Source organism: Lynx canadensis, chromosome B2 (assembly GCF_007474595.2).
Source record: "Lynx canadensis isolate LIC74 chromosome B2, mLynCan4.pri.v2, whole genome shotgun sequence".
Lineage (NCBI taxonomy): Eukaryota > Metazoa > Chordata > Mammalia > Carnivora > Felidae > Lynx > Lynx canadensis.
Window position 1 is genome coordinate 58,981,607 of NC_044307.1, and position 21,195 is coordinate 59,002,801.

At 34.6% G+C, this 21,195-nt stretch overlaps 1 protein-coding gene across 1 annotated transcript in view; it reads right to left on the reverse strand.

Annotated features, from left to right (window-relative positions):
* The window catches only part of EYS (eyes shut homolog), a 1,650,074-nt gene that overhangs the window by 1,107,875 nt on the left and 521,004 nt on the right, over positions 1–21,195 (reverse strand). Inside the window, exon 15 of the mRNA XM_030315776.1 lies at positions 9,374–9,633. Within this exon, the coding sequence (XP_030171636.1) occupies positions 9,374–9,633 (260 nt within the window). The remainder of the gene's footprint in view (positions 1–9,373; positions 9,634–21,195) is intronic.

Consider the following 21,195-nt stretch of genomic DNA (forward strand, 5'->3'; position numbering starts at 1 on the left):
CTGCTTCTTTGGTCTCTATTTCTATTACCATGATCTTTTAGCTTCAGCATCTACTGCTGAGTGGAATGTCCTCTATACTTCCTCATTTACAGTCCCAGGAGAGAACATAAGCTTGTCCTACTTCATCCTTTCACGTCGTGCTATTAGCCATTGCCATTCTCTGTGGTGTCTACCACCAAGTCAAGTGGCAAACCTGCTTCTACCTGGGAGTTTGGCAAGTTGGTATTACCTCTTATAAAATCTGGCTGCTTTTAGGTGGGAGATAATATGGAAACTTAAACATTACTTAATCCAAAAGAAGGCAAGAGTAAAAAGGAACAAAGTAGAGATATGGTACTATAGAAAGTAGAAAACAAATAGCAAGATGATTCATTTAGAGCCATTATACACCAATATTTATATCAAATGTGGTTTTAAAAAAATACTTCAATAAAAGGCAGTGACAGCCAGGCTAAATAAAACAACAGAACCAACTACATGATTTCTAAAAGAAATTCACTTTAAATATAGAGATGACGATAGGTTAGAAGTAGAAAGACGGAATAAAGATGCACTATGAAACACTTATCAGAAGAAACCTATAGTGCCTATGTGTCTAGCAGATTAGGTAGTCTTTAGGACAGGCATCATTATTAATTTGTCCTATTTTTTTCTTACTCAATTATCAAAGCCTGCAAGTTAAGTTCCGAAGTTTCATGCTTACAATTTCTTTCATGTACTAGGTTTGTATTGTCAGTATTAACAATAAAATTAAAAAGAGTTATTTCCAAGTTAATACGGTTCTCCTAATTTTAGGTAAGCAAGGGTATCATTCCAACACATTTCACCATTCATCAATCCAATAATGCTATCCTATTTAAATTGTAACTGTTACAGCATAGTTATAAATAACATAATAAGCTTTTTTTTACGTATATATATATATATATATACGTAAAAAAAAGTTAAAGATTTAGAACAGTGGATGCATTACACTATTCCTACTTCAAGCATGACTAGCTTTCTCTAGGAGGTAGAGTCTTCTGACACTAAGCTGTTTCTTAGAAGTGCTCCTCTGAGGCACTGGAACTCAGAGGCATTGGCTAGCTAGAGAAGTAATGCCAGTGTACCTCCCTGAGTTCAGCTGGGCTGATAAATCAGAAGAACATTCAGAACCTGGAAACTCAGGCAGCTCACAGAATAACCTTGTGTTTGTGATTTTGCCTTATTCATTTAGTTTGACATTTCTGAGATGGAGCTTTGTTACCAACCAGCAACATGTCAATGGGTTGAGGAAATTAGATTGCTACAATTCAATAGACATTGGGAGAAAGAAATAAAGTAGACACAGAGTGAATTTAAAATAAACTGAAGCTTTGCTAAGAAAGTTTGTGTTTGGGGGGTTTAAAGGAGAACTTGTACCCCAATGTTCATAGCAGCACTCTCAACAATAGCCAAATTATGGAAAGAGCCTAAATGTCCATCAACTGATGAATGGATAAGGAAATTGTGGTATATATACACAATGGAATACTACGTGGCAATGAGAAAAAATGAAATATGGCCTTTTGTAGCAACGTGGATGGAACTGGAGAGTGTAATGCTAAGTGAAATAAGCCATACAGAGAAAGACAGATACCATATGGTTTCACTCTTATGTGGATCCTGAGAAACTTAACAGGAACCCATGGGGGAGGGGAAGGAAAAAAAAAAAAGAGGTTAGAGTGGGAGAGAGCCAAAGCATAAGAGACTGTTAAAAACTGAGAACAAACTGAGGGTTGATGGGGGGTGGGAGGGAGGGGAGGGTGGGTGATGGGTATTGAGGAGGGCACCTTTTGGGATGAGCACTGGGTGTTGTATGGAAACCAATTTGTCAATAAATTTCATAAAAAAAAAATAAAGGAGAAAAATGTAAATATACTTAGTCCTAAACTATACTTTCCATAGTCCTTGGTGTTAGAAGCAGATATTCATTCGTGTGAAGGGTATTTGTTTTGAATATATGCAGTGACAACTAAAAATCTGTCAAAACTTTATAAGTACAGTTAATTCATCCCATGCTACTCTCCAGTTATTTATCCCTATCCAGACTATTAAGCTGACTCTATTAACTGCAATAGGGTTTTTTATACACTAACTGATTTTCTTATAATGTCTTGCCTATACATTGTCATAGAGAATGCATGTGACTAATCAATAAATATTTTTACATTTTCTCATCCTCTAAAGCATAATGGTAAGTTACTAAACTTATTCTTCATGTTTAGGAGCCAAATCAGTGTCAACTATAGGCATAATCTTTAAAATCACTTAATATTTTCTCATTTCTAAAATTTTTTCTTTTTTAATGTTTATTTATTTTTGAGACAGAGAGAGGCAGAGCATGAACGGGGGAGGGTCAGAGAGAGAGGGAGACACAGAATCGGAAGCAGGCTCCAGGCTCTGGGCCATCATCAGCCCAGAGCCCGACGCGGGGCTCGAACTCACGGACCGTGAGATCGTGACCTGAGCTGAAGTCGGACGCTTAACCGACTGAGCCACCCAGGCGCCCCAATATTTTCTCATTTCTAAAAAAAAATTGTTTTCACATGATTCTTTAGAGGGGATATCATAGATTTTTTTTTTAATTTTTTTTAAAGTTTATTTATTTTTGAGACAGAGGAAGACAGTGCATGAGTGGGGGAGGGGCAGAGAGAGAGGGAGACACAGAATCTGAAACAGGCTCCAGGCTCTGAGCTGTCAGCACAGAGCCGGACGCGGGGCTCGAACTCATGGACCGCGAGATGGTGACCTGAGCTGCAGTCGGACGCTTAACCGACTGAGCCACCCAGGCGCCCCGGGGATATCATAGATTAAAGTACATTAATAATAGTTCGATTTTCGTGAAACTTGATTAAGAAACATTTTGTTATTCAGGGCTATACCTTGACAACTCTCCCATTAGAAGTAATACCACTTGGAACTAGGAATGAAAGTAAATAGGGGAAAAACTAGAGCATATCTTTTATGTATTCAATAAGTTAGTGTTAAAATCATACATTTTATTTTATTTTTTTTTAATTTTTTTTTCAACGTTTATTTATTTTCGGGACAGAGAGAGACAGAGCATGAACAGGGGAGGGGCAGAGAGAGAGGGAGACACAGAATCGGAAACAGGCTCCAGGCTCTGAGCCATCAGCCCAGAGCCCGACGCGGGGCTCGAACTCACGGACCGCGAGATCGTGACCTGGCTGAAGTCGGACGCTTAACCGACTGCGCCACCCAGGCGCCCCAAAATCATACATTTTAAAATAAAAACTAAAAATATTAAAAGTGAATGATTTTCAAAAGCATTAGAAAGACATTATTTTTCTTTTTTCTTTCTTTTTCCGAGAGAGAGGGAGGGCATATAAGTGGGGGAGAGAGGCAGCAGAGAGAGAGAGACAGTGAGAGAGAGAAAGAGAGACAAAGAGAAAGAGAGAGAGAATCTTAAGCAGGTTCCATTTTCAGCACTAAACCCTATGTGGGGCTCGACCCATGACCCGAGCCAAAATCAAGAGTCTGACACTCAACCAACAGAGCTACACAGGTGTCCCTATATTTTTATTTAAAAATTTTAATTTATCTAGATTTTAAAACTTTATGAAAACAACTACAATAAAAAAGATATCTTTCTCTTGGCAAGTCAGAATTTTTTTAAATATTGTTTTATTTTTATTTTAAAACAATATAATACAAATATTAGCATTGTCTTGAAAAATTAACCAACTATTACAAAACAGTTGCATTTACTTCTATGAAATAGAAAAGACAGAACTAATTTCTAGTAGGCTTAATATGGTTTTAACACTGATTTTAAGAAAATTAAAAAAAATGAGTATAAAAGCTAACATTTTCTTTAAAAATTTTTGATGTTTTAATTTATTTTTGAGAGAGAGACAGAGAGAGTTGGAGAGGGGCAGAGGGAGAGGGATACACAGAATCTGAAACAGGCTCCAGGCTCTGAGCTGTCAACACAGAGCCCAACACGGGGCTCGAATTCATGAGCCATGAGATCATGACCTGAGCTGAAGTTAGATTCTCAACCGACTGAGCCACCCAGGCACCTCTTAAAGCTAATATTTTAAAATACAATAAATTATTGACATGTTTTTAAAGTTAACTAGCAACAATATATATTTTCTCTGAAGAATTTCCCCAATATAAATATCTACAGCTCTTTAAACCTAATAGATACATGCTACCAACATAAGCACATATTTTTAATTCTCAAAGAGTAATTTTTAATTTAGACAAACTATATTGTCAAGTGACACATTTATTTGGTGCTTGGAATTATACACCTCAGGTAACATGGCATTACCGTAGTAATTGTATATGTGTTGGAGTAATAGACACATTTGAATGCAACTACTTGCTTCCTCTGGTACTACAAATCCATCATGCTTAGAATCCCAATTGTAAATCGACAGTACATGTAAATGATTTGATTCTTCCTTCCACTGTGACATTTTACAAGTACTCTTTGCCACATTCTAATCCTTTGTAAAGTGTCATTTTAAAAAACTTTTGCTCCGGGGCACTTGGGTGGCTCAGTTGGTTAAGCCTCTGACTTCAGCTCAGGTCATGATCTCAGTTGGTGAATTTGAGCCCCACATCAGGCTCTGTGCTGACAGCTCAGAGCCTGGAACCTGCTTTGGATTCTGTGTCTCCCTCTCTCTGCCCCTCCCCAGTTCACACACTCTCTGTCTTTGTATTTCAAAAATCAATAAACATTAAAAAATTAAAAAAAAAAAGAACTTTTGCTCCTTTCACCTTGGAGACATATGGATGAAGTGGGTACATTTGGAAACTAAGCCCTGTAAATTAAAAGTAGTGGATAAGGTGGTGTTCTTGCCTACAAACCAAGATATAATTCAAAGTAGAAAGATAAAGAAGCTTTCCTAAAGAGAGTATGAGAAACAAAATATACTTTAAGCTGAAATGATTTTAGGTCTCCCACTGTACACACACATACTAATAACTCCACTGTATGCTGTACGCATTTTATTCACATGCATTTTATCTATAGTCATCTCTACCTCTGTATTGTAACCCTCATGCCATTCTTATATTTCATTTCTACCAGTCTGAAGTTGAACTGCGTTTGTTCAACCTCTTGAACTTTATTAGCTCTTTCCCTTTACTATATGCATTAGAAATCACTCTTTTGATCACATACAATATAAACAAAAATACTAAGCTAGATAGAAGGAATGGCATTTATTGGGTAGCCTAGCTGGAAGGATGCCCCATAGTCTGTAGAATTTATAAAAGAACCATAGGAACTGCCAGGATGAGTTATTCTTTCACAAACACTTCTCTCCTAGTGAATTCAGATCTCCATGTGAAGAGAACAGGGAGTTGGCTGCATCCACTGAAAAACTCTGGAAAAAAGAAGAAGACTCTTTCCTTAGTGTCAATTCCAAGGAAGGGCTCTCAGTGCCAATATTCCAGTCCCATGCTGATGTGGATCAATCGTAATTGCCAGAGAGATGGAGTTTTCTATCTCTCTTAGCTTGAGCTCTTCCAAAATAAGAATATGAGATAATAATATGTACTCAGGTAGCTTATTTGAGAGGTGATCCCAGGAATTCCTGCAAGGGAGTGGGGAGATAAAACAGGGGAGAGAGGGGCTTAATGAGTAGGCTACTGTGACGGGCAATGAAGGCTCCAAGGCTGCTGGGGATCCTCTTATGAATCATGTGGAACATAACTCAGAGCTCTCACACTCCATAACAAACTTTGCATCTACAAAGTAGGAACGTGGTACTTTACTGGTTAGTTAATTTATGTGTCTTTCCTTGAACTTAAGTTCCTTGAGGGTGTGTCTTTGCCTGCTTAATTTCCCCAGAACCTGTTTCAAGACTTGACACATGGTAGGAAATCAATATGTGTTTGTTGAATCAGTTAATAAAGAATACAATTTTTAGATTTCTAGAACCCTACCAACATCTATTTGCAAGATTGGGCAGAGCATAGTTTAGAGAGACAAAAAAAAAATATATATATATATACACATATATATACACACACACATATATATGCTATTTATGCTATATATATACACACACACATATATATATATGTGTGTGTATATATATATATATATATATACACACATATATATATGTGTGTGTGTGTATGTGTATATATATATATATATATATATATATATATATCATAAATGTTGAGGTAAGCTAATTGATTGCATACTAAATCACCAAAACCTAACACTTTATATAAGGTACCTAAAGTAACCCATTTGTTTCCAGGAATCTTGAAGAATCATATTTGTCTTTCTATGTGCTATTTTTATATTTATTAAAGCACTTTTTTTTTTTACCACAGAAATTATTTAAACAAATAGGATTAGATACAAAACAAACCTGTATTGAATTGTTACTGGTAGACACCTTTCTATCTACCTATTTTCCACTAGAAAATGGTGAATGTTCATAGGGATAAAGTTAACTTACCTCAGTTCTAAACAGAAGACAAAAGCACTGCCTTTACTTTCTCTTGCAAAACATGATCACCATAGTTCTGGTGTTTTACTACACCTATAATTTTTAAGTTGCTCACATTGTACCCAAATGGATTAGATTGTTTTGACTCTAAGTTTCAATCACACTAACCAAAGTAGTTTACCTGGTAAGCATTCTATTTGGGATGAATCATAGTATCAGTTATTCTAGTTGCTGTTCTTCAGAGTGAATTTTAATGCCATTTATAATTTAGTTATCTAGTACATAGTCACATTACTACTCTGGCTTTGAGGTTTTATTTATATTCATATTTAAATTGTGATAGAACATACAGACTGACTAAAAACTGTGAACAGAATTTCAAAAACGCATATGCTGAACTCCAAGACCTTAAGCCTTAAATCTCTTTCCTCATGATACCCTATATCCTAGGCACTTAGCAAACACTAACAGCTTGCAAAGAATTCCAGTGGAGCTTCAAAATCCTGTATCTATATATGAGGTTAAGTCTTGGAATTCTTCATGGTTTTAAATTTCAGTACTTTTATTATTTTGTTTGTTTTAAGTTTATTTATTTTGAGAGAAAGAGAGAGAGTGTGTGCGAGCAGGGGAGGTGAGAGAAAGGAGACAGAATTCTAAGAGAATCCTAATCCTGCTCTATCAGTCCAAAGCCCAACATGGGGCTCAATCTCTCAAGAACTGTGAAATCATGACCTGAGCTGAAATCAAGAGTTGGATGCTTAACAGACTGAGGTACCCAGGTGGCCCTTAAATTTCAGTACTTTCAAAATTGAATTTGATCAGAATATTTTCTTTAAAAAAATAATATGATGCCTTTGACGTAGATACTTTTTCAAATAACAAGTATTAAAGTAACTCAGGGCATAGTGTCTAAGCTATTCCACAGTCACCCTCTTTTTAATATTCTGAGGTAGTTTTTTAAAGCAATGTCACAGGCTTCAGTTTGATCTGCTAAGAGGTTGAAGTACTAAAGGCAATAGTGAGTAAACATTTTTTACAGTAGTTAGATCTCATTTACAGAAACTTACTCCTACATTTCCTTAGGTTTCGAAAAAAATTTCAATTTCAAATAAATCTAAATTGTCTTCAAGATATTTTTGTGATGTTCATGAGGCTAGAAAATATTATTACTAATATGATAGTTGATAAGGTTTTATGATATCTCTGAACTTATTTTTCCTTCATCCCTCAACAGGAAAGGAATCTCACTAGATTATATAAATTCATTAAGTACATCTTTGAATTACAAATAAATTGTCAAAAAAATTATATGGAAAAAAATGACATGCCCCCAAAATATACCTGTCTTGTAGAAAACTATCTTTGGCAAAAATAGAGGAGGTTTTATTTTAATAGAGGAAATAGGCTACTGCCTCTCAATAAATATTATCCATTACTTCTATTCTGAGAATATATTAGTAGGCTAAGTAAAGTATCACAGAGTAATCCTGCTAAATAAATCAGCTCCTCCCTTGCTACTGAATAATATTTCATAAAGTTTCACTCTCAACATTTATTAAAAGGAAAATTCTTCATTTAAATTATTTACTTTATAATTACTGAGGGTTTCAGGGTATTAGGTGTTCCCCTCACATTTTTTCCTATCTTGCTTTTCCTGACTCATTCCTGCAAACATTTATCCATATACCTTATATGCCCCTATTATTTGTTTTATACAGCCCATGTCATTTTTGCAAAAACAATTGCTAATGGCTTTCCACTTTGTAGTTCCAATCCCTCCTAAGGTCCAGAAGTTTCTGTCATGTATGTACATTCAAGGACTTGCCTCTATATCCTTACAATAGATTTTCTTATACATCAGGAATTTCTAGAGTTTTCATAAAAACAAACAAAAACAGCTTTGACTAAGATACCAATTAATTGGTACAGTCTAAGCTGACCTTTTGGGACAGAAGAGTAAAGAAGCACTATCCTTATTTTTAATAAACATCTATTCTAGTAGAATCAGTAACAAGGAAAGAGACATGAACCCATAAGTTGGCATTAGGAAATAACTAACAGTTGTAGGCTTTTATACACAACATGGTTTTTATATTGTGCTTATGACAAACACATTCCAGTTATAATGAAAATGTGCTAGTTTTATGATAGAAGCATTCCTGCTGAAGATAGTAATAGCTCTTGAGTAGTCAGCAATACATGAGCAGTAAACATTTATGCAGATCACCTAATCAGATCACTAATCAGATTTCTTTCAGTTACATCTGAAGAGATCCCAATCAAGCACCTTGAATAACTTGATATGACCCAGAAAGCCGGAAGTTACTCACTTCAGGAATAGCTGGATTTGGAGCTCCAATAATGTCTTTTGTGATCTGCCCGTCCTCTATCCCTTTCATAGGCTCTATTTTAGTGCACAAAGTAGCCACAAGAGTCACATGATACTGGCTTAGCAACCACAGCAGACATAAATGGTGTTCATAGATCCCTCCAGGAGGGAAGTTACAGTGAAGCATTTGATTACCCTAGATTCTATCTATGCTCATTTCTAACTAACTGCTATTGTAAGGAACACTACATGGACAAAATTCAAGAAAAAGAAGCTATTAACAATAGGAGAAGATTTCTTAAAAAACAAAAAAAAAGAGCCCAAATCTATGAAGTTTTGCCTTTCCCTCACCCAATCCCCCTGGCCCCCCAACATCATGCTACTTAGGTTAACTTTTTAGATTATTTCTGTGGTCTGTTTATATACCTATATTTGGAGTCAAATACTCCCCCATCTCCAATGTATATATGTAAGTTTTCTCTCACCCATTTTTAGGGAGTCATAATACCATAAATACAAAATAAACCAAACAGACAAAAAAGTGAAATATAACATTAAAACAAATATAGGCTCTTACCTTCTCTACACACACAATAATGATTTCCATCAACCAAAGTCAAGCACGTTGAGTTGTTTCTGCAAGGGTCACTGAGTGGATCACAGGGGTTATAGTGTTGATGGCAAAATTTTCCAGTATAAAAGGGTGGGCACAGGCATACAAAGTGCCCAGGAATGGAAGACTCATGACAAAGAGCTCCATTCATGCATGGGTCAGAGTCACATTCATTTATTTCTTCACTACAGTTTTGTCCAGTCCATCCAGGTGTACACTCACAGCTGAAATAAAATTTTAACAAGTATGAACAGTGCTGTTTCAAATGTATTCTTTGAATTTTGAATGTATTACTACATTGAACTAATTTGTAGTATTTTTATTTATAACAAGATTAATAAGCATAGTTTAGAAACATCGTTTACCTAATTTCCTGAGACAATTCAATGTATAATACGGCAAAACTGACTGCAATGGCAAAGATAAGATTTAAGAAGCATTTTCTAACATGGTAGGCCACTGACACAGATCAGAGAACAACAGCGCTACCAATTTCAATTTTGGCAACTATTGAGTTTAATTACCAATTGACAAAATTTCCTCAATTATTTCTTTTATGCAAAATAATTTTCACTGTTTATAAGCCTGAGATGATATTTATGCAATGTCTTTAGCAACATGTGACTCTTATAATCACCAGAGTATTTATAACAAGGTGTTCCTTTATGCTAAGCAAGTTTTTCATTTCACTTTTGCATGCTTTTAAGAACATCTTTCCTACTAATATTTGAATAATGTGGGAAAATTGAAGAGAAAGCAAATCACTAAAAAGTGAAGCATTTGGATCTTATCTGTACCTTACAGACTCTAGCTAGGTCTAACCCTCAACCATCTGGCATCTGTCATTCTCTCAGAAACTTTTGAGTTCAAATAGCAAGTTAACCAAACATCTTCCATCAAACTAGGCTAATTCTTTTTCCTGAGAGGAGGAGGATTCTAACAGAGCAGAAAAAATGTTTGTCCATGTAATGTATTATTCAAACAAGGGAAATGGACAGGAAATGAATGGAGTAATACTGAAACCTGCCAATATGGAATGAATGGGAGGACTGTCCACCAACAGGTTGAGTGGAAGTCAATCAAAAACTGTGTGCATGTTCAGAGAGCAAGAGCACTCATGTCAGTCTATGGGCAAGGTAGAGCTCTAAATCTAAAGTAAATGTGTTATTTGTCAAGTGACAAATCATGAGACAAGGCATAGAGGATATTAGAAGAATTATTTTCAGAAAAACATTTTTTACTGATATATTAAATATTTAAAATAACTTGAAAAGAATATTATATTCCTGAAATATTTAACTTGCTTCATGATAAACAACATCTTGCTAAAAAAGAGAGATAGAATAGGGGAAAAAAAGAGGACAAGGAAACAAGGAAGGGGAAGGGGAGAAGGAAGAAAAGAAAGAATAAGTTATCTCATTTGCACTATGTTAATAAATACAGAATATACCAATATAGTGAGAGGAAATAGTTGAATGATTGGCTTGTACCATTTGAAATGAATTGAAAATGAATTCTAAATAGATATAATACTCATTGAAATAAATACTAAAATGAATAGGGGGAAAGATAGCTTTAGGCATAATTGACTAATAATATGTTTACTAGTTTAATAAGATTGAATACTAACTAAAAAAACTGGATTTTGCAGCTGTTTTTTAAGTTGGTAGTGTGCAGAAAGTTACTGCTACAATGCAAATTGAGTATTTATTTGTAAGGTATGTTTACAAGGCAAACCACAACTGAAATAATCTGTAACTCTGAAATGTAAAAATATATCTATGAATATGCTATTTCCTTAGAATGAGTAAAAAATGTGGATGTTTTACTTTCTCTTCTCTTTTTTTTTCAACATTTATTTATTTTTGGGATAGAGAGAGACAGAGCATGAACGGGGGAAGGGCAGAGAGAGAGGGAGACACAGAATCGGAAACAGGCTCCAGGCTCCGAGCCATCAGCCCAGAGCCCGAAGCGGGGCTCGAACTCACGGACCGCAAGATCGTGACCTGGCTGAAGTCGGACGCTTAACCGACTGCGCCACCCAGGTGCCCCTTACTTTCTCTTCTAAAAGGAAATGACATTATTTTCTTGAATATACATCCTGGTTTGCCTAGATAGTCCTGGCTTAGGCCTATTGTTCCAGTACAATGATTTACATGGTACCCTTTGATTTAACAAAAGTGTCTAAAGTGCTATTGTCTTCATTTTTGATTATACTATTAAGAAAAATGAATGTTTTCCAAAAAACACTATACTCTCAGTTATTTTCTAATCCTGCATATGATTTCATCTTGCTCTAAAATTTGTCTGTCATACCTTTGAAAAATGTATCCCATATACGACCTTATAAACATTTCCATGCTTAGCCTCCATTAATTAAACTTCTGGCTCCTCATTGTGATTCTGAATCTCTATATTCTCATGTACATAACATATGTTGAAAATATTATAAATATTGATGGATATATGGTCTTCAGTTGGAATCATACAGAGTTATCTGAATTCTTTCACTTGGGAAATTGAGGATCAGAGAGTTTATTGAAATTGGTAATCTCCAAGAATTATTATAAAGATTAAATAATATAATGAGTAAAAAGCATACATGATGCCTGACATCAATATTGCCTACCCACCTATGGTGGCCTCTAGGTGCTGTCACAGAATTAAAAAAAATACATATATATTTATATATATGTATATATATATGTATGTATATATATATATATATATATATCTGTTATCCTATTTATGCTTAAATAAAATATGCATCTCAACAATGAGAAGTGCTTCAATTTCTAGTGGTACTTTTCACTTATTTGTCAACCACATCTTATTTTAAAATGGCCAAATATAGTATTCAATTGGATATCTCCAATAAAGCTTTGAAATAGGTAGAAAAATGTATTTTTTTATTCTCACTTTATAGATGAGACAGTCAGAAGTGCGAAGGATAAAAGTGACTTATCCAAAATCACCTGGTTGGCAACTTGAGATCTGAAGCCCAGACCTCTTCCTTCAAGGTTCTCTCTTTTCTTTTTTTCTTTCTTGCAGGTTTCAAATCCATTATAAGAATATCCAAGATGTTGTGTAATAATATTAAAATTAAGTATAATCAAATCCCAATACAGTAGCTTCAGTGAATTTATTTAAAGTAGCTTTACTTCTAAAGTGCTGTTGCATAAATATTTATCTTTTTCTTTTTCTTGTATTCCTTCATGAGTACATAATTTCAACTTGACTAAAAGAGTTCCCTGTGAGTAACCAATAATGTTTGAATATTTAACATATGTGCTGACTGTTTGTTTTATCTTCTCACATAACAGGTGGCTCAAAATTTCATGTGGTGTCCTTACAAGGATCAAATCCTCAGGAAAGCATCTGGCCATATGTCAACAGGACTGATGATGCCAAGGTGAGGCCTCTGAAGATGAATGGATATTTGCAGAAAATAAAGTTCTAAAGAACAAAGTCACTATTTACAACTAACAGACCTATACATTTATATATTTGAATCTGCTTTTATACATATCAGAGAAACTAGTCTGATGAATGGAAAAACATGTTTTATGTGAGAGCTTCAGTCTGGTTTTTAGCTTGTACTATGAAATAATTTCTGGATTCAGTATGAAATGGCAGGATTCTCCAAACTCACAGCTAGAAGCAGGATTTTTATGGATTAAAAAACCAAACAAGCAAAAACACGTACTCTATGACTTTTTGAGGATATGATTTCTAGTAATAAATACTCAAAAACTAATTTAGTGTACACTTAAAAGTAGATTAATATGTTCTAATTTGCTGTCTTCCTTAGTGAGATAACCAAAAATTCACTGGCATAAAATACACTGAATTCCTTCTAAGTAAGAACAACATTTCAATTCTTAAATGTTGATTTGAACTACCGAAGCTAAGAATAGAAAATAAAGTAGATGTCATTGTTATAAAACAGGACAAAGGAATATTCATGAAAAATATCATTAGCTTAAATAATCTTAGTAGATTCCCATTTCTAAATATTAACCATTCTATATGCTCACCTTATCAGAAATATTGATATCCAATGATTAAATAATATTTGGCAATATTTATGTATGTTTGTTACAAAACAAACATAAGTATACCAGCTTTTCTGGCTGTAAACTTATAAATACAAATCTAAAAGTATACATAACTTAAAAGAGTCTTCTTATATGAATTAATCCACTTATTCTTTGTTGCGGCCATTATTTTGATGCAAAATAAAATCCCAATTGAAACTTGCAGGTGAAAAAGAAATAGTAATACTATAAGTAATAAAATAGAATTGTTATCTTTGTTAATGTCTTAAAACGTTGAGGGCACATAAAAAGGAAGAAATTTAAAAAATACAGGCTATCAGCTAAGTCATTCACTTTGTATTTTATTGTTTTATCCATTCACCTGTTGTTCATATGTAGTTATCTCATCAGGTATACCTTAACAAAACTACATTAATAATGAACTCTAAGATATTCACTACTATACTTTTAGCCACTGCAATCCTCTTGCAATAAAATGTGGAAAACCATTTAGCTCACTTAGACTGGTAAAATTTGTGTCAAATAAACTATTTTATTAGTAACAATAAAAAACAAGAAAACGGGTTCAAAAACCATTCTGAAGAGCATCAGTCATGCAAGTGAAAAGATGTAAAACATAAGAAGATTGTATATGGGTGGAATGAACAATTGGAACGGCCTAAAAAGTTATAGCAAGGCAAGACTGAACAACGGCAACGACAGTGAAACTAAGTTATTTTACATTCTACCCTTGAAGATATTTAACACTTTCTTTTTGTTTTTAAGTATAGTAGTGACACAATCAGATTGCTATAGAGTAGAAGATGGATAAATGGGGAGAGCTTGTAGCATAAATATCATTTAGGAAGCTATTGTTTTATTGTTGATAAGAGATTATGAGGATCTAAGCCAAGACGTTAATTAGTTATACCATATTTAAAGTACATTTCTGATGTAGGTTTGAGAAAATTTGGACAATGATTAGTGTAAATTAATGAAGCAGAGGGAGTAATGGGGGGTTCTTGGTTGATTTTAGCTTATTTATATTATTTTAGAAAGGTAATGGTGATTACCTTTAGGTGAAATAGGAAATAATACAGAGGATGGCAGAAGATGAGAGGCTACTGATGTTTAATATATAGTTACTTAAATTAACCGCATGATTTAAGACGCTGTCCTATATTTAGTAAGATATTCAAATATGGTACTCTGGAAAAGTTAAAGCTTGTGATAAAAATTCAAGGGCCATTCTAACAAGCATTATCAGGAATAAGTTAGTATCAAATAATTTTAACATTGACCACTTTTAACAAAAATATAAAGCTAATTTATTAAAAATATAGAATAGCACCTCTATATTATGTGATACAATCTTAAATGTTTTATATTGGACCTATATTTTATAAAATATTTATATGGCACAGAATAAGTAGGAAAGGATCATACTAGTCAGATTACCTACAAGCACTTGACTGGTGAAAACAAGTCTTTCTTTTATGTTTTTTTTAAGGGTGAAGAGAGGGTAGGTGGAGGGAGGGAAAGAGACAGAGATCCACTCTTCATAATTTGGGATACATACTATTAATCTATTTATAGACAGAATATATAAATCATGTATATATACTGAAAAAATTATTTTCTATACTTAATTTTAAGCAATGTACATTTTGATGTAAATGAACTATTTGGATATTTCCTTGGAATAATTCTATTTAAATTATCTGTACATTTCCAATATTCTACATGATTTAATCTCCTGTGCTGTGTGAAAAGACAGTTGATCAACAGGCTTTTTCACAGTTGTGGAATTCAAGTTGTTGATCAGCATCTCCAAAAATAATTCTAGGCTTTTTCAAGATTCAAAGGATTCCTCATTTCATAGCAAGAAGTTGATGTTCCAGCCAAGCAGAAACACAAAATGCATTGGGTCAAACCTCTAGTAGATTTACATTTAAAACCTAAAGAATCCGGTGAAATGCATGTTGCATTTGGGAGAAAACCCAAAATTTACACATTTAAATCTGGGACTAGAACATAGATCCAACTAAATATTGGACAGTAAAAGCAGATGAACATTTTTGCCACAATGATCATAATATGGAAACTGTAAGAATGTGATATTTGATCACTGAGACAGATGGTCAGATTTTACTAGGGTTTTTAAAGCTACAATAAACATAAGAAAATAATCTTCAAAGTTAAATTTAAAAAAAAGAAAGTGGATTTTTTTTAATGACAATCTAAATAAGGTGAAATAAAACGCTTACAAAGAAAGGTTGAATATACCATCCTTTGGGTTTACCTATTGATATAGGGATATGGCTTAATGCTATAAATATGAGGAACATGAATAATTACATGACTCAACTTCAATCAAAACCTCAGTTTATATATAAAATACATGAATTTAGTATCTTTTTAAGTTTTTTTAATGTTTATTTTTGAGAGAGAGAGAGTGCGCGCGCGCATGAGTGAGACAGCATGAGTGGGGGAGGGGCAGAGATAGAGGGAGACACAGAATCTGAAGCAGGCTCCAGGTTCTGAGTTGTCAGCACAGAGGCTGATGCAGGGCTCAAACCCATGCACGGAGAGATCATGACCTGAGCTGAAGTTGGATACTCAACCGACTGAGCCACCCAGGCGCCCCATGAATTTAATATCCTTAAATTCTTATACACTATATTTCATTTTTGTGTTTTGACAGGGTGTGTGTATGTTTGTGTGTGTGTGCGTGTGTGTAAAGAAAACAAATTGATGGTGTGTCAGTTTTCCTGAGCACGTAAGTATTTCTTCTGGCTCTTGGTTTTTCTCAAAATGGGTCCTTTGGACAAGTCAAAGTAAGTCTGCTTTTACATATAATTTTCTTTTTTATTAAAAAATTTTTTTTCAACGTTTATTTATTTTTCGGACAGAGAGAGACAGAGCATGAACGGGGGAGGGGCAGAGAGAGAGGGAGACACAGAATCGGAAACAGGCTCCAGGCTCTGAGCCATCAGCCCAGAGCCTGACGCGGGGCTCGAACTCCCGGACCGCGAGATCGTGACCTGGCTGAAGTCGGACGCTCAACCGACTGCGCCACCCAGGCGCCCCTAATTTTCTAAATATTCAGATAAATTTAGAGTTTTTATTCTTTAAGTGTTTATGTAAGTATATGCATGCATGTGAATGAGAATGTAGATTATAAAGTATATACAATGTGTTCAAACACAGTGTTCAAACTGCATTTAAAAATACATACATATACATATACATATATATATATATAGCATTTTAAATACAGTTTGAGAATATATAAAATCTCTACATATTTTTTCTTTAAGTACAATTTGAGTAGGAGACAGACATTTAGAATACAAAATAAGAGGCAGAGTGTTATTTAAAGGAATGAAAGTACTGAGATATGGAACTTAAATTTATGAACATTTTGAAAAATAATTCATAAATGTGCAGTATGTCAGAAGTTTTACAGGGAGAAACATTTTAAAGTCCAAATTTAATAAACATCAGACTTTAAGTTGCAAAAGAAAATCAACTGAGCAAGCAAAAGCCTAAATACTTTCATACATTCTGAAAATGTATTATAAGCAAATAGGAAATGAAATAAATCTTTGGTTTGTTGTTGGGACTAGCAGTATAATAAATGCTATAACTGTTAGAAACTGTGTGTGTGTGTTTGACATATATATGTATCAGGAATTTATACTAATTACTAATTGTACCTTCTTAGTTCTAGGCTGTATGCGTATAATACATACAATTGTTTATGAACTATAGCACAATTTTGGTTAACTAATGTCAAAAATATGTGAAATAAAAATACTTAAGAGGAAAGCTAATAATTATTTAGAGACATAAAAACTACTATGGGCTTATTTTTTCATTAAAATTTAAAATTATCCCCTTTAAAATGATCTAGATAATATTCCAAACTGCCTTTTATTTCTTTTTAAAGGAAGTATTAGATTATAGAAATAAATAAGGAAAACAGAGATGAGAAAAGAGGAAAAGGGACAAGGGAAGAAGCAGAGAAATCTCATTCAAGGGTCATCTGTCTCATAGGAGCTATGTGGAAGGTATTTATATGTATGATCCTATTTCTTGACTGGCTCCTTCTTGGCACTTGGCTAGTCAATCCTAAGAAACTTTCACAACTTGGTGGTCCATATTAACTATGGAAGAGATTCCAGAATTATTAAACAGTGGAAAAAGAAATCAAAAGTTCAGAAAAATAAGCATGCTAAACTAAGTATTTTATGGGCACAAAACAGATCTCGTTCTACTGGAGGATGTGGAGACCACTCTTTTTATTAAAGTGGTTAACACATATGCTTTTCAGAGGAGCATCAGCTTCACTGAGAATCTTAGTGTCAGTCATCCCTTGAATGATAGAACTGATTATAGGAGATACTATTACCAAAATTAACTCCTGTAAGAAATAGAGATGATAGGATTGGAGAATTTAAAAGAACCAGGTGGTGACACATAATCTTCAGAACAAGTAGGGCACAATCATAATGATCACCAAGGCTAGTGGGGTAGTAAGGGGGCCCTGATCCACAGAGAACCATGGAGACATTTAATAAAACACATTGTCTGTAGAGGCAGGATAGATGAGTAGATAAGGATATTCTCCAATTTATGTAATCAAAATAAATCAAGACTGGATAATTAGGAGGCTGAGGGTAGCCTCTCCAGTTAAAAATGATGATCCTTTGCCCAGTTTTCAGACCTCAAACCCACTTGATTGAAAGAGAGGCCAGGTGCCCTGGAGAAAACACACCATATCACTACAAGATATAGTAATGATTCCACCAGCAGGATCTATGGCCATTTACTTTTGTAACTACATTTAGGAGAAAGAATGACAAACATTTCAAGGATACTGGACTTGAGTTCAACGTGACATTGAAATCTAGGTTTCAGAAGCTTCATTGCCCTAGTTTTAGAATGGAGGAATATGGAAGCAAGGTAATAAATGCACCTGGCCCAGGTGTAGCTCACAGCTAGTTTCACAGGTCTGTTTTCCAGACCCTGAATATATATACCTGGAATGGACTTTTAAGTTGGTAGAACTTTCACACCATTTCTTTGTCTGGAAATTATAATCATAATGAATGCTAATTGGAAGCCATTAAACCTGTCTCCCCACTAAACTCCCACCCTCCAGCCAGTAACATGATTTAAAAAACAAGATATCACCCTATGGGAAAAGCATAAACGGTGCCACCATTGAGGCAAAAAGCAGATCCACTATTATTTCTCCACTCCATTCACCAGATTGGCCCCTACAAAAAATACATATCACTTTGAAGATGACAACAGACAAGTCAAGCTCAACCAAGTAGTAGTTTATTTGCTTCCATTGTCCTGGATGGCACATTTGACCAAGCAGAGTAACACTGTCTCAGATACACAGTATGTGGCCAAGAATGAAGAAGTCTTTTCTTTTCTCTTCCTATCAGGCAGCGTATATCATTTGGAACAGAAAACAGTATACATCTAATGTCTTAAGGCTACATTATCTCTCCCACTGTATTATAATCTGAAGGTAACTGGACTGTCCAGACATTCTTCAGACTGTCACACTGATCCACAATATTTATGACATTATTCATTATTATGTTAATCAAACTGGAAGAGCAATAAATGGTAAATACGATGAAAACTTTGTGAAGATACACATGGTCCAGGCAGTGACTGATAAAATTTATGAGGACTCAAGCTCCCATCACAAAAATGAAGTTGTTAGAGATCCAATGTTATAGAACATCCTGAGATATCTCTTCAAATATAAAGACAGATTATTTCATCTTCTACCTCACACACTAAATACAAATTAGTGCATCTTATACTACACACCACCAAAAGGGAAGCACAACACTTGGAAGGCCTCTTTGGTTCTAATGGCAGAAACATTGTTCCAACCTACTCACGTAAGGATATAGATGGCTGGACACTTTACATGAGTCCCAGACCAGGAGAAGACTTGGTAAATGGTTCAGGCCAAAATGCAAGTAGATTTGTCTTTTGCACTAGGAAACTCAACAGGCTCTGTAGTATTAGAGTTATTAGTGGTATTAGTGATGGCAAACCCCAGTAGATGAATTATTACACAGACCCCTATGGTTAGAGCAAAAGACTAAACCCCCATGCCTCCATATGGGACAACTCTATTGGGCCATCCCTGTTCTGGAGTTCCTGGTGGAATTTGGGAGCCTCTGATGTCTTTCCATTGCAATTCATCCTCTGCTTCTGCCCAATTATGCATCTTTATTATGCCCCCAAGTATTCTATTTCAAAAAAAAAACTTTATCATGATGTAAATGATGTATAAAAACGTTGCACATACATCAAGGGTACTCCACAATAAACTTCCAACATAAATTTCCATCTCAGAGTTTGATTCCTGAGGATTCACAGTATGCAACCTGTGATGCATTCACTATGAGTGAGTGCATTCGACAGGATGCAACCTGTGATGCATTCACTATGAGTGAGTGCCAAATGCTTTCACTCTACTTCTAGAAATATACACATGCATGGGCACAAAAATATGTTTTATGTTCTTTTTTGTTTCATTGTTTATAATAGCAAAAAATCAGAATAATATAAATGACATTAAGAGGGTACTGGTTATATTATCTGGAATAATTAAATAAAATGATATACTTTTGCAAGTAATGAGTTATAAAGATATCCTTTTAAATTGTCATTAAATAAATACCACTTCATAAATTCTAATGTAAAATTTTAATTACTATTATATGTGACATAATGTTTGAATGTATATGCTTCTGGAATTATAGAAAAATTTTAGAAGCTTATAAGAGACAGTAAAGCATACGGAGTAAAAACATGTTATCAGAGGGTCATGTGTTCTGGAGTCAAACGCTATATAGCAGCTGTGTAAACTTGGATAGGTTATACCTCAGAGAATCCATTCTCTAAAAACTGGAACAATAAAATATAATTCTCAGGTAGGGACTATATTAGCCACTACTCATAAAATATTGAGAAGTACCTGAAATACATGAACTCTTTATATGAACCTGAAATCAACTCTTTAAGACTATTATTATTAAATATAACATATTGAACAATGTGTTGAGTAGGAGATGAAAATTTTTTTCCTTAATATAATTCTGTACCAATAACTTTTTCACTTAGATCATGTGATATTCTTAGAATAAAACAACTTCTATTTTCAGTGGCTTGCTTTTTACCTAAATTATGAAGCCTACTTTCATTCTATTGCATGGGCTGCTAACCCATGCTTTTTCTTTTATGTGTTCTATTTTACCTTTTACATATAGAGATCTGTGTGTAGTATTTGCCCATAAAGGTGAATGCATTCCCTTTGGATCCCCTCATTGTCAACCTGGTGGCTGCTCAATCCTTTTAACATCATTCTTTGGAAATCTGATTAAGACACATTTCACTTTTTCTTTGCAGGACATCTCTGTTATTGGGTGACAGCACCAGAAGTCATCATCCATAAATTAACTTTCTGCTTAGCTTGGCATCGTTGCCAAAGTGTTGATGTGGATGTGTCCACTTTGCTTGCTGGTACTTCCTTTCTCCTTGGGTAGAAGAGTGCTGCTGTACCAGAGAGAAGCCTCTTTGCCCCGCTGGTTTCTGCTGCAATAGGCTTTCTACAAATCCTGAAGCCCCCCAGAAGAGCAACTTCTGAATTCAGTTGGCCTATAATGGTAGAAGAGATGCTTGCCTCTAGCCCTCACATTTCTAAAA